General features: G+C 28.0%; 2 protein-coding genes across 2 annotated transcripts; one reads left to right on the forward strand and one right to left on the reverse strand.

Moving 5' to 3' along the window:
- Positions 1–5368: 5368 nt before the first annotated feature.
- Positions 5369–6528, reverse strand: LOC112694335 (the record flags this gene model as incomplete). Its single annotated transcript, XM_025569775.1, has 3 exons — positions 5369–5611; positions 5897–6003; positions 6420–6528. Coding segments are annotated over 3 exons (348 nt in total), but the record flags the coding sequence as incomplete, so codon positions are not given.
- Positions 6529–11670: 5142 nt separating this feature from the next.
- LOC112694332 lies at positions 11671–13091 on the forward strand. Its single transcript, XM_025569770.1, has 3 exons — positions 11671–11800; positions 12472–12541; positions 12611–13091. The coding sequence occupies exons 1-3, from the start codon at positions 11671–11673 to the stop codon at positions 13041–13043; spliced, it is 633 nt and encodes a 210-aa protein (XP_025425555.1). The 3' UTR covers positions 13044–13091.
- The last annotated feature ends 1813 nt before the right edge of the window (positions 13092–14904 follow it).

Below are 14904 nucleotides of genomic sequence, written 5' to 3' on the forward strand. Positions count from 1 at the left end.
CACGGTGAATGTGAAAGCGAACGCTGCTGCACTACGATCGCTACACCACCAACGCTTGCGTTTGCCGTTTTGCGCTCCGTTGTTGCGAACGGACGGGAAAATTTAACGAGAATAATGTGTTACGCGAACGAGACACGTTCAGTGTCGCTTATACGGTTGTGCTAACTACCGGTGAAAACGTAATAGCCTTGTCGGCGGTCCAAACGACAGAAGTTGTACAAAAATATATCGTTGTACGATTGCAGCACGAAAAAGTTAAAATGATACAAACACTGGCCGCTTGATGAGTCGTTCAAAACAAAAATCGAGATGTACAACGGGTGACATACCTAACTTATTTTTGTCGATCGCATTTTAAATCAAATTTTACCGACGGCCGGCTACGTATTATAAAAAACTGATTGTATTACAATGTTTTTCGCGTATTTTTATTCGCATAAGCTAGATAATTGGTATTACACAATCGATATTTGTCTGTACTTAACGGCCTTAACAACACACTAATTCCGATATTTTCACCAGTGAAACAACTTTTGGATCACGTTCGTTTGATTTTAATTCGGTTTTTTACGTTACGGAATATTTTTCAGACACTGCATCCTCGTTCGGTAAACTAGGCTCTCGAGGCAGTGCGAATTGAACATATATGCACAGCCGTTAAAAGAAATTTGATTTCACAGATAAGCGTGGGAGCAATAGTAGTAGCGGCAGTAGTAATAGTAGTATTAAATGCTAGTAACATTAAAACAATTCTAGTATTTTTGGCATTAGATATGCACGATCTGAGGTGAATGTCCTTGAAGTTAACGAACTGTTTTCAATATCTTAAGCGTCCAATTAGTATAACGTGACTGGGTGTACCGATTATTGTTTGTACACATCGTATTGGGTGTGATTTATGCGTACGATAAAGAAGATCGATATAAAACACTATGAAATCAGAAGACAGTAAATCGGAAATGTAAGCCTCACCTGAGCCTTAAAAAGGATCATACTTTTAACAATCATTTGAAACAGTATAACCAAGAATTTATAATATGAACCCACGCAACGGACATAAACCTTAGGACACTGTGTAATGATAACACAAATATCCGTCCGGATTAGTTGGCAGAATTAAAAACGTTAACAGAAAACTAATATTTAGTGTTACACTCGTGAATTAAACGGTAATCATTCGTGTATAATGTATTATACGTATTAAAATAATATACTCGTACAATATAGCGACGTGTGCTGATTCGTATTTTTTTCGTCGTATTCGAAGGCGATTGAAAACATGCCAGCTCTGCAACAATTGATCGATGTACATAACACGCGCACGGTGCTTATAAGATGTTGACATCGGCGAAGTAAAAGTCTTTGAAACGTTGTGGGTTTCAAACGACTAAACTTCTTAGAATGAACTTTACGGGTAAATTACACTTAATATATATATTACTTATACCTGTAGCAGACAGCCATCGTTGTATTTAGTAGGCTTTATAAAAATTAAATAATTTGGCATTGTTATCAATAGAGACATGTTAAAATAATTTAATTTTAAAGATTAAATTGGCACTTTTGCTACTACCAGATGTTGACGTAGACTAATATAATTAATAATTATTATATTCAAGTTTAAAGAATTTATTTTATGTAGTTGTTAATTATTCATAAAAAATGTTGAACTCTTAAGAAATTATGTATTATAATATAAATAAAAATTTTTACTGTATATTTTATAATAAATAAATGATAACTTAGTCTAATATTTTAGTTATTTAAGGACGACAATTTTTCACAAGCCTACAGTGAGAAACAAGTGAATACGCCACTGCCCAGGGTTATATATCTTGTACGGTCAGTTATACGTCTTTTAGTATGATCAGTTGTAATATTTTAGTTTGATACTAGCGAAGTTGTACGACGAATTAGAATATTCATACAACTTATAGTACAACAGGATTTGCCAAACGACGTAACGTATGTAAGCACAACTTTGATGTATTTCATAATAATTTATCATTTTATATTTATTATTTTACAACATAATATCTTATGATGTATAATTCCTAGCAGTGGCGTATCTAAAATTTTTTCTAGGAGGTGATATAACCATAACTATTTTGTACATTTAGAGCCAAGGGGACAAATATCTTCTAGGAGGATCTTGTTATCATAATTTTCCAGTTTCCGTAAAGTGCTCTTTTATATAACATGATTTTATTTAAAACTATACCAACATTAATAATATTATACATTTATTTTCATAATAAATATAAGTTAGATCACAAAATAATGTCAAAAATTTGTTTACTGATCGGTTAATTTTAAACGAGACACGATTACACGAAAGGACTGAGAGCAAATGTGAACACTGAACACATTGTTTATGCACTATCGCTAATATAGTATAAATTAAATAATCACAGATATAATTGATTAATAGATATATAAACTAACCATGAACATTAGGATATTAAACTATAATAATAATAATAATTATCTAATGTTCACGATTTTCTTGAAACTAACAATAACTATAGTGTTTACTGTCTATGTACAACTATGTCTATGTCTATTATTAACTTCTATTGATAACGGACTGATGGAATACTAAAAATTATTACGTCCATTACGGACTTACGGTTCAAGAATTTAAAAGAAAAATAAGAAAAGTGAAATGAATAAAAAAAAAGGTTCTGGGGGGGGGGGGTGATATATCACCCAGATCACCCCCCGTAAATACACACCACTGATTCCTAGTAATTATTGAAAAAAGTTTCATTCGTCGGCCAATCAATTTGAAAATCTCTTGTTTTATTACTCCGAAGTAAATTAACCAGTTGAATAAGTATATATTTTTTATGACCAATTTTTCCACCATTCCTTTCTCGCAAGAATGAAATAACAATGTAACAATAGTACCATTTTTATATATTTTCAATATGAGAGCCATATTTAGGATGTTAAATCTAATATATATGTGACGGCTAGTGTTAGGAGTATGGCTAAACTTAAGTTTAGACGGTTAATCACAAGTTTAGCTACTGCGTTTGGCTAATATCTAAATTTCGGACTTTATCCACCAATATTTAACATTATCCATTTGCATATGGATGATGTCAATATAAAATTATCCATATAGATAATCAAACGGTTTAAGTCATACAAAAATTCTTTCATTTCTTTTCTTATTCAATAATATTTAATAATATCAATCTTATTTAATAATTTCATAGATTATGGAATAATTTTAATAATAATAGAGTACAATTATTATTAAGAATTATTTAGTCTGTTAAACTTTTTTTTTAGTCATATTAAATGATAATATGTACCTATTTTTATTATATAGATTTACGGCCACTTTTCATGACAATGGTAATGTAATTCATGGGTGGCTTGACTTCTTTTATTCAATAGTCTGTAGACGGTTGAATACTTTTCCCGAGAATGGTGGGACCTATATCAATAGATAATTCCGAGATAAATATTATGGTCTCATCTAAAAAGTCTTCGAAATTTTTATTTTTATATTTTTTTAAATACCATGAACTTATTATCGAATGCGATATTTTACAAAAATATTTTTTTGGTTTAGAAAATCAAAATTTACTTAATTGGGATAAACGAAAAAATAATGTTAGTTTCAAGTTAATCTGTAAGGAAATGAGTTAAGTTAAGTTAATTTATTAGTAATGAAATAAGTTAAGGTAATAAGTTAATTTAACTTAACTTTTAACTTATTAACTTCCAGGCTTGAAAATAAGATATACCGACAAAGTACTAGAAGCTGGTATCTTAACTACTTACAAACTTAAGTCGGTAATTACGATAGATTATTATGGACTTTCTCTATCGAGCACACAATATTTTATACAACTGTATGTATATGAATTTTGCAATCAATATCAATTTTAAAATAATATAAAATGCACACAATTGTGTACAATATTTATATTATTGAAAATATTTTATATAACTCATTTTTTTTTTATCTGTTGAACTAAGTTGTCAACGAATGGAAGGAATATAATAATTAAAAAAAAAAAATGTTTCGGATCACCTACAGAATAATTAGATCTATGTTTTTGTCATTTAATATGTTATGTTAATGTTTATTAATAATGATGGATATTTTATTGGGAAATTTTTTTTTTTTAGTCATTGTTTCATAATTCGAAAAGATACATTGAACTATTCATGAGGGTGTATATTATTTCTCCCTAACACTCCCCTTGCGTACGCCACTGATGACGAATAAGATTATTTGTAAAGTTCATCACTTAATTAACATATTTTTTACTTGACAGGAAGTAATCATACAAATTGCAGGAAATTAATTATTAATTATATATTTGTTTACATTTCCTGTCATGTAAACAATATAAATAATATTACAAACAATCTTATATGTCGTGTTAGTTATTTGTAAAATTTGAAACATCATTTTACATAGTTTCAACATATTTTAAAGCTTTAGTCATTATTAAATATACTGTGTTTACATATTTTTAAGAGAGCTTTTCATACACGAATTTACAACGAAGTGGTTTTGGTCGGATATTATGGGTTTTTTTTTTTAATTATTACTTGTACTTATAAATTATATAGAACATAAAAAGTAGCAGAGTTTATTTTTGTAAGCTACATCTTGTTTCCATAACTGTGGTTATAATGAAAAAAAACATCGTTGAAGCCATTATTATAATAAAATAAAAGCGTAATAATGGTAAACGAAAAATAGAAACTAATAACATACCAGAGTCAATACGTTTACGCACGATGTTTTTCGACGTACAGAACGAATAACTACGATATGTCATTGTATAGTAAGTATTAATTACCGGTAATAGGTTTAAGTGTTTAAGTTGTTTTTGAGAGCCAATTACAAAAATGCAAATGGTTTATCGCCTTAGTGGTTTCGCAACCAGTGTATAAAAAATAATATTTGCGTTACATGAACAATATTATTAAATAATATCAAATTTTGATAAATAAAGTCACCTCTAGACCATAGGCGCAACTAGAAGCCAAACACTGGGGGTGCTAAAATTATGTAGAGGACACAGACCCGTGGGGACTATACCCCCACACCCCCAAATACCATATTTAAATCTTATAATTACTATAACCATTCTTAAATGAACCATAAAAACATGGCACACAATATTTAAGTATACTAACAGTAATATACCTGATATTACATATATTATATTATTTAGGCGATACAAATAAAAAAAATCTATTTTATAATTTGTTAAAATTATTATGTATTAATAATATAATTTAAAATTTTTAGCAGTTACTTTTATAAGGTACATTTTATAACTAAATATATAATTCAAAATTCTTACATTTCATACTAATATTATTTTTCTTTTAGTAGTTGAATATTTTTCTAGTATTTCTGATGAAGTAATTTTATTAACAATATCTCTTTCAATATTCAATATTGATAAATCTGTGAAACGCTGTTGCTCCATACTTGCCCTTAGCCGAACATTCGGCAAACAAAACAAAACGCAGCATTACATTTTATGCTGTACTCTAACCATTCATAATTTGTATACCATTCACTTTGGAATGACCTATACTGCTTTCCAAATTTTGTTTTTATGTAAGCCTATATGGATTCAAATAAACTTATGAAGTCCATGATAAGAATGTTTATATATTTTTATAATGGTAAAGTTAACAATTGAAAATATATTTTAAACATTTTTATATTTAAATTACTTAATTTAAAATATTCCTCAATATAAAATATTTTATTTGATAAATATTAATTTAATAATAAAATAGCTAATGTAGTAATGTATAATGGTTTTATATATACCATAATACATTCTATTTTAGCAAAATCTTCCATAGTGTTAATATATTTTCTAAAAATCAAAAAGAAACTTACAAAGAGAACAGGGCGACATGGTCCAGTATCCAATGTACCTAAGTCAGCTAAACTTAAACCAGAATACGTTGCAATGTTTGAATTTGACTGTGGCGATTCTTCACATTCTTTAATATAAAACCATTTGAAAAAAACTTGTTTATTATAAAATTTTAACAAGTAAAGTATAGTGCCCTACTCCATAAAAATTAAATAACAATACATTGTTTAGTAAAAATAAATATTATGACAAATGCAAAACTGGCTTACTTTGAAATAAATTGTTTTGAATAAAAAAAGTGCAAAAAGTATAAAAGTAAAAGTTATCAATTTAACATAAACTACGAAGAATTAAGTCTTTTAATTCCAAAAAACGCATAAGGATTGAACTACAATACAATACTACGTACAAAAACCAAAAAAAAAAAAAAAAAATTAAGTTTAAATATAAAACCTTTTAAGCTAATTTACTCCCTCTAATGTATTGATGGAATAGGCTACTATTTCGATGAGCAGTTCAATTATTTTAATATTATATAGGTACCTGGAAGTGCCACTGTAATATTTCCTTTTAATTCACATGATGAACTTTGACGAGTGGTTCCAGGGTCGTCAATATTTTCAATATTTTCATCTTCTATAGAGTGATTATTTTTTTTGTTTTTTTATTAAATCTATTAAAAATACTATACATTTTGAAATTTATATTATAGGTTACAGTTAAAACACTTCACATGAGAAAACAAAATATATTTTATTACAACCGTCAACCGTACAGTAATGGGTTTAGAAAATGACAATGGTCAACGAGTAGAACGTATACGGTATACAGTATTGAGTATACATTATAATATGATTTTTGATAAACAAATAGCTAATTCGTGGAACAGCCGAACAATGACATTTGGCGATTTATCGAATAAACTACAGTGACAGTATTCTATAAATAAACTACTGGTTTTATCCATTTATCACTTATCTGTTATCTAACCCTCATATTTTTAAATTATATCAATTGATTACTGCTAACCACGATTTTAGATATACATATTTAATCGTGCTGCTAATTTATTATCTATGACTGCTACGATATTGTCGATATTAATATATTATATCACATAATATTTGATATAACGTATAACTATAATCATCACAAACAATTTGTGTTTCTGCTAAAAACGACAAATAAAAATAACTTGCGTAAAATGAACAAAATTATGTTTTTCACGCGATTTTACAATTTATGGTGTTTTTGAACTGGGGGTGCTAAATTAAAGTCTGGGGGTGCTGAAGCACCCCCAAGCACCCCCTAGTTGCGCCTATGCTCTAGACCAAGGAGTATTTGTCACAAGCATGTGTTGTCGATAATGTTGATAATAAAAATCAGAAATGTGTCTGAAATTTGCCACTAACAATTGTGTTAGTGATGTTCAATGACGTATATACGGGGAGGGAGGGGGGTCTGTGTTCAACCCCCCCCCGGGTTAAAAAAAAAAGAAAAGAAAATTGTTTTATTATTGATGACGTGTAATATATTTGTAGTTTCATTATTACGCTTTAAATTTAAAATATACTACTATACAAATATTATGATAATTAAATAATTATATTCATAGGTGTTTAAAAAGTTTTGTTAACTCTGCTGTTTTTATATTCCAATAGCTATTAATTTACTGTAATGTAAAAGTAAACTATAAATTGGTAAAAAAGTTGTATAAAATAATATCTATTTATAGCAGTTATTTATCTTATTTATCCGTGCAACGAAAAAAAAAAAGATAACGATTATTTTTGTTTTATTATTATTTTTATTATATTATTTATTATATTATAGTATTATTTTTGCCCCAGAGCAAGATTGAATGTACGCCACTGATGATGTTATTACCGAAAAATTTTTGTTTTCCATCCGACGCCAGGAAAATTCGATAATGTTTGTAAACAGTTGATGATAATGTACTTACAGTCGTTGCCAGATAAATTGAGACGGCGGCGGCGGCGCGATAACAGAAAATTAGTGGTTCTCCATATTTCAATATTTTTACCGAAAAAACATCAATAAACCAAAAATTGTTACAAAAATTATTTTACGATATTAATTCCAAATTTGTTATCCGAGGCAGTGTTGGTGGTTTCTTAACAGTATGTTTTTACAATGCAGGGTTGTTGGCCCTAGAAAGCGATGGATGGATGGAATAAGGAAGGATTTGGAAACATTGGAAGTGACAAATTGGGAAGATGGAGTTCAGGATCGTGATTATTGGAGAACGGTGACGGTGGCGGCCAAAATTCTTAAAGAATTGTAAAGCCAAGAGAAGAAGAAGAAGAAGAAGAAGAAGAATTCCAAATTATTTTCCTAGCTTGACTGTGAGCTTTACGATTACGATTTTTAATTTTTGTTAATAATTAATATTGTTATTGGTCAGCTGAGTCATTTATTTTTATACATTTATAATAAACAAATTGTTGATGCGACTGAAGTGTGCCACGCGGTCGAAACACACCGGGTTAGGTTAGGGGTTAGGTGTTAGGTGATGGTTGATTAGGTGACTTCGCGCGTCATAGCCCACTGTGTGACCTATGTACCATACTGTCAGCGATTAGTTTGGGCTACACTTTAAGAAAAGCCACCGCCATCTCAATTTATCTGGCAACGACTGTACACGTCTAGACCGGTTAAATTTGTCGGTAAACATTTAATAAAGATGTCATATTTGATTATTCATTCTGTTTAGTCTTAACCACCTACATATTTTATTTATTATACCTATTATCAGGGCTAGGCATTAACGATTTAAAAGTTAAAATTAAGTTAATTAACTCATTACTTTTTTTTACAAATTAACTTTTAACTTAATAGGTTACTTTTTTTTAAGATTAACGTGTTAACTTTAAATTTAATTTTAATTTTTTAATTTAAATTTAATTTTAGTGCAAAGAATAATGCAAATTATTAAATGAGGTTTTTAGTATATTTATAATTTACTATTTTAATATGAATTTCCTGTAGACGAAAATAATATGAAAAATAACTTTAATAGTCATTATATGGGCTATATTTTATCATTATATTTTTATAACATTTTTATTGTATAAACACTATAAACCCATGGAAATCTATAATATATTGTTATTAGTTTATTATATTTCTGTGAAAGATTATTATTTCTTTATTAATTAATTAGTTATTAATAGTTATTAATTAGTTAGTTAATACTTTTATGTATTATTTTAAATTTCCCTAGTAATTTTCGTGAGCGTAAAAAACTAGTATTATGTGTGCAATTTTTTATTTTTGCAAATTAGAAAATTTTAACCTTAAGCTAAGATAAGTTACTTTTTTTTTAAAATTTAACTTTAAACTTAACGAGTTAACAGAAAAAATATAAGTAACTTATATTAATAACTTTTAATTTAACTTACCTTTATTATTTTAAAATAACTTATTTTAACGTGTTAAAAATAATCGTTAACTTGTCCAGCCTTGCCTATTATTATACAACTTATATTTTTGCAAAATATAATTTTGTATTTCATAAACATTACCTAAGTAAGGTTAACTTAATCTAAATTAATCTAAGCTGTCAGTGGATATCTTCTATTTTTCATTTTTTAAAATACATCTACTGCATCATCTAAACTTATTTTTGCAGCAATATCACTTTCGACAGCTATAACCAATTACTCAGCCGATCATTTCCCATTGTCAAGCGTAGATTTTATTTAATTAGAGGCGAAAAAAAACGTTCATTGGAATGGAAGCAGTTGTTACATGCAAAGTTAAAAGAATATTTATTATTTTGTTACGTGTCACCGGCTCGATTTCAAGTATTGCAGTCGAAGATGTATTTAATTTTAATAAACATGAGACTTATACGTTTAATACATTTATTTTATAACTTGAAGTGTTAACAAAAATTCTGATACAGAGTGACGTGAAGTTGCTTGTTGTTCTGTGACTAGAACTCATCTGAATTATGGTCATTTTGATCCCTCTTTTATATGGCTCGATTGACGTCATAGGACTTGTTGTTTCGGCATTATTCCTTATTTAGCAACAGGCCATTGTTGGTTTGACCTACTTCATTATTCTATAGATTACATCTTTTAATATATATTACTGGTTTATGGCCAACTAATTAAATGTAGGTGTTTCTAGGAATATATATTAATCTTTTAATATATATTACTGGTTTATGGCCAACTAATCAAATATAGGTGTGCAACACCTGTGATATTGTGTTACGCACAATTCTATTTATACATGTTTCTAGGAATATGTGGTAGCCCATAACAATTTTAAGAATTTCAATAAAAGCTTTAGGAAGTTTATTCAAAATCTTAGAAATAGAAAAAGGATCATAAATTCCATCGTCTCATTCCTTATTAGAATAATTTAAGTTTTTTGCAGATAAGAATTCAGTTTGAAGTATTAAATTATCAATTTTAAAATTACTATAATGATTAAGGAAAGACAATAAATAAGGACTGAAATTAATAATTAATTATGAATACTGAAATTATTTCAGTCCTTCTTTATTGTTGAAATAATCAGGACTGGATGATAAGAAAATATTACAAGTAAAAATGATTTCATTGCTAATTTGCTGAAATTATGGTTAAGTTCATTCAAAAATCTAATACTTTTGTAAAATTCTCATGTGTCTATTTATAGTTTATACCAATTGGCAATTACCAAATATTGTGGCAATAAATAATTATCTAGTATGCAGTATTTTCAAAATTATAAAATTCGCTTGATTTTTCACAAGTAACGGCTTATGGTTAATCGACAACGACCGGCCCTTTAGGATTCTTTTTTATCAGACTAGGGAAAAAGCCCTCCATGCACTTCCCCCCCCAAAAAAAAATGACGCCCCTCGTCGTGGTCACTTGTTAGACCAGTTAAGTTTGACAAAGATATAAACTTAAACTATCACTGGTTTTCAATATAACAACCCTGGCTCCTATTAATATACTTGTTTGTGGTAGCTAAGTTATTTTTTCTTTCTCAACTTCACGTTACTATCATCGCATTGAATATAACACTTGCACAAATGTGTGCATAGTTAATTTATTTTCTAATAAACTTTTGAACTTTACTTGTTTAATTAGCAATTGAAATAACTTAGCTTTTCACAGTTGATTTAAAAATGATCTATCAAGTTAAAAAATTTTGAAATTTTTCTTCAAGTGGTAATTTTCGGGGACAAAAAATTGGTAATGTTGTCTATATTGATACAGGAGTCAAGTGTTAGAGAAATCCATTACAATATTTGACTAAACATAGTCGGAGTGAAAATCATTTATCATCAGTAGAAAAATGGAATCAATATTTAGCCATACAATCCAATCAAAATTCGGTTGCTAATCTTTTAAAATCATAAAGAGCTCTTGAAATAGACAATAACAGGAAGCATATATACTTTTTATTAAAGGCAATTTTATATTTGGCTAAATAAGGGCTGGCATTTCAAGGAAAAAATGAGTTCAGTATGTCCAAAAATAAATGTAATTTTATAGAGTTATTAAAAACATTTTCAGATGATTCTATGAAAATAAGACTAAGATCGAGATATGGACATTATACCTCACCATAATATCAAAATGATCTTATTCGTGTTCTTGGTTGCTGCACTAGAAAAAACATTCTAAGCAAAATGTCTTAATTTGGTGTATATTCAATTTTAGTAGATGAAACTAAAGATTCATCTAAAAAAGAGCAATTAAGTTTTGTTATACGATTTGTAGACATAAAATTCAATATATTTTAAAAAGCACTAGGTTGCAGTCACATGAAAAAATCTGATGCTACTTCTCTAGCTCAAGAAATAGTAAAATTTTTTCAAGAAAATAATTTGGACATCAATAAATGCGTTGCTCAATGCTATGACGGTGCTTCTGTTATGAGTGGTGTTTATTCGGGTGTGCAACAAAAAAATCAATGAAATTGTGCCTCATGCAGTATACATTCATTGTTATGCCCACCGATTAAATCTTTGGTTGACTGTATACAAAATGTGCCCTTAATAGATGATTTTTTTGATACTATTCAAAATCTCTATAAATATCTGATGAATAGTCAAACTCGTTATGAACTTTTCGTAGAAGCTCAAAAAATAAAACTGTTAAGATAATTCATTTAGAAAGACTTGTCGATACTCGTTGGTATTATTGGTATACTTTATTGCAAAAAGCGAGAAGCCGTTATACTGTGATAATTGAAGTAATTACTTTTCTGACTGAACATGGCGATCTAACAGTTAGAGCAGTAAGATTACTCAAAAAATTATCAACTTTTAAATTTATTATAATTTTGGAGGTAATGGTTATTGTCCTTGAATGTATACATTGTTTGTCATGTGAACTTTAAAATTCAAATATTATTCTATCAAAGGCCATGTTATTAGTGAAATCTTCAAGAAATAATATCTTAAAATTGCGCTGTGAAGAATCGTGGTTAAAATTTCATCAAAAAGCAATTGATATAGCAATTTGTAATGGCATAAAAATTCAAACCCATAATAAGCACGAGAAAAGAAAACAGACTTTCAATGAATGATTATTTTATGATTATTTTATACAAACCACTTTAGGAAGAAATAAAAATAAAGAAAAAGATGTTTCAAGTATGAAAGTTGAGCTTTTGTATCAAGTGGTTGATAGGTATTTATTACATATCTAATTAATAACTTCATCAAATTAATTAATTCACAAAAGTATGTTCTTTTTTAGGATTGTAACGCAGTTAGATGAACGTTTTTCAAAAAATGAACAAGTTTTTGACATATTTAATGTATTTGACTATACAAATGCTGACTTTCTTCATGCAGAATGTGGTACTATTAATAAGTTCTTAGACCACTACAAAAGTTTTCAAATTAATACTTTAAACTTGTCATCAGAATTTTCTTCAATAAAGGCAACATTAGAACTAGAAAACAATTCCCAATTTAAATTAGAATTAATATTAAATATTGTTTTAAATCTACCGTATGCATTTCCTGAAACAACAAAAATATTGTCCATAATGCTAACATTACCAGTGACAACAGCATCTAATGAATGTTTTTTTTCTTCACAGAAAAGGATAAAAAATTTCTTAAGAACATCAATTGGTGATGAAAAATTAAAAGATTTAATGGTTCTTGGAGTTGAAATCGAATAAACAAATCAAATCAATTTGAACGATGCAGTTGATGATTTTGCAAAAATAGAAGTCAGAAGGTACCCACTGTACCAATAGTAAACATAAAATTATTTTTGTTAATATGTATTAATATGTTATTATTTAAATGAAATGATTTAAAAATAAATGTTTGGTTTATATTAAATAACTTATGTGTGATTAAAAATTTCAGGATTTGTTTTATTTTCATAGTGTCTACAAAAAAAAAAAAAATAAATAAATAAATAATAAAATTTAAAATAAAATAATGTAGGTATTGAGTATTGACTTGGGATTATTAGGTAGGTATATACAATATTGATATTATATTAAATCATTATATTGTCGAAGAATGAAATTGTTGAGCGTAGTGAGAACATTTTTGTTGTAATAACTAGTATATAATACATGAGCCTGCCTTGTTTTTAGCATACCTTTCAAAAAGTTGAAATGATGCCCCTGAAATAGGGTAGTGAGTGGTCCCTTGATGTACAATGTCATAGTATTTTTCAAACACTTCGGCGCCACTGCTGTATATTATGATAAAAAATTTCATACCATTGTTTATTATAATTTAAGAAATTATATCTTTCTAAAGAATGCAGTTACTTTTTGTGTGACCTACATACCAATTAAATAAATTAGATTAACTTTTTTTAAATTTAGTTAATATTTTTTTCCTCGTTAACTTTTGACTTACGGGGTTAAATTTATGAATTATCAATTGTTAACTTTTAACTTATCGATCATCTGTTATCTTAACTTAACTCGAGTTAATTATTTTCATTAACTTACTCACCTTTGCACTTGCGTAGGCCACATAGAGAATATACGATTTTCTTTAAAATCGTTGGAAATCTTACATAATTAACTTGTATTAATGTCATAATTTATACTAATCATGAAACGCAGCCACCTCGGTAGCCAAGTAAAAATAAAATACCACCATGACGCGTATTACAGTTTTATTTGAATTCCACATGATAGTAACAACTAGGTCTGGGATTTTGATGCACTTTGCATTTTTTTCTGAAGCTTTCTGTACGATGCTCGTTTTGTTACAAATATGTTTTAGGTATTTTTAAATTAGAATAAGAAATTTTATTTTGCATTTTTTTTGAATTTTATGACATTTTTTGATTTTAAGATTATTTTTCTTATTTTTAAGGGCATTTTAAGGGTTTTTAAGTCATTTTTGGTGTTTTTTAATTTAAAAAACCCGTTCTATCGACGGGTTAGTGTTGTTTTGTAAGGTATACAATGTTAAAGTTGTTGAAAAACGTTTTACCTTACAATAACATATATCAAGAGACAAACATATTAATGGAGTACAACGAAGAGAACAAATTGAAGAATAAGAAAAAAATATGTTTATCTACAATAACTTATTGGGGAACAACATGAGGCACGCTCTCGTGATTTATTGTAACAAAAAAGAATAATTTTTTATTTATTAATATATGAAGTAAAATAAAATATTTATGTACAAATAGTGTAATTTTTTTAAATTTTATAGGCATTTTTGCATTATTTTAAGATCATTTTTCGTGATTTTTAAGGACATTAAAATCCCAGCTCTAGTAAGAACAAACTAAACTTTAGCAATAGTTTAGAAAACGGCTAGAACTAATTTATAAGAATATTTTATTCAAATTATTTCTATTACAAACAATTATGTGCGTACTATTGTATTGGTACCAGGGACTGAAACGGTTTTAATTTAACTTCACTTGTTCTCGGAAAAAAAATAACTGTTCTGGTTTGTTTCCGGCTTTTTGTTATAAAAAACAAAGGTAACGGTTCCAGATAATTTCGGTACAAATTACCGTTTTTGAGACGTATTTAACTTCAATCAATTTTT

This window comes from Sipha flava, unplaced genomic scaffold (genome assembly GCF_003268045.1).
Source record: "Sipha flava isolate LNK unplaced genomic scaffold, YSA_version1 127_pilon_pilon, whole genome shotgun sequence".
Taxonomy (NCBI): Eukaryota; Metazoa; Arthropoda; class Insecta; order Hemiptera; family Aphididae; genus Sipha; species Sipha flava.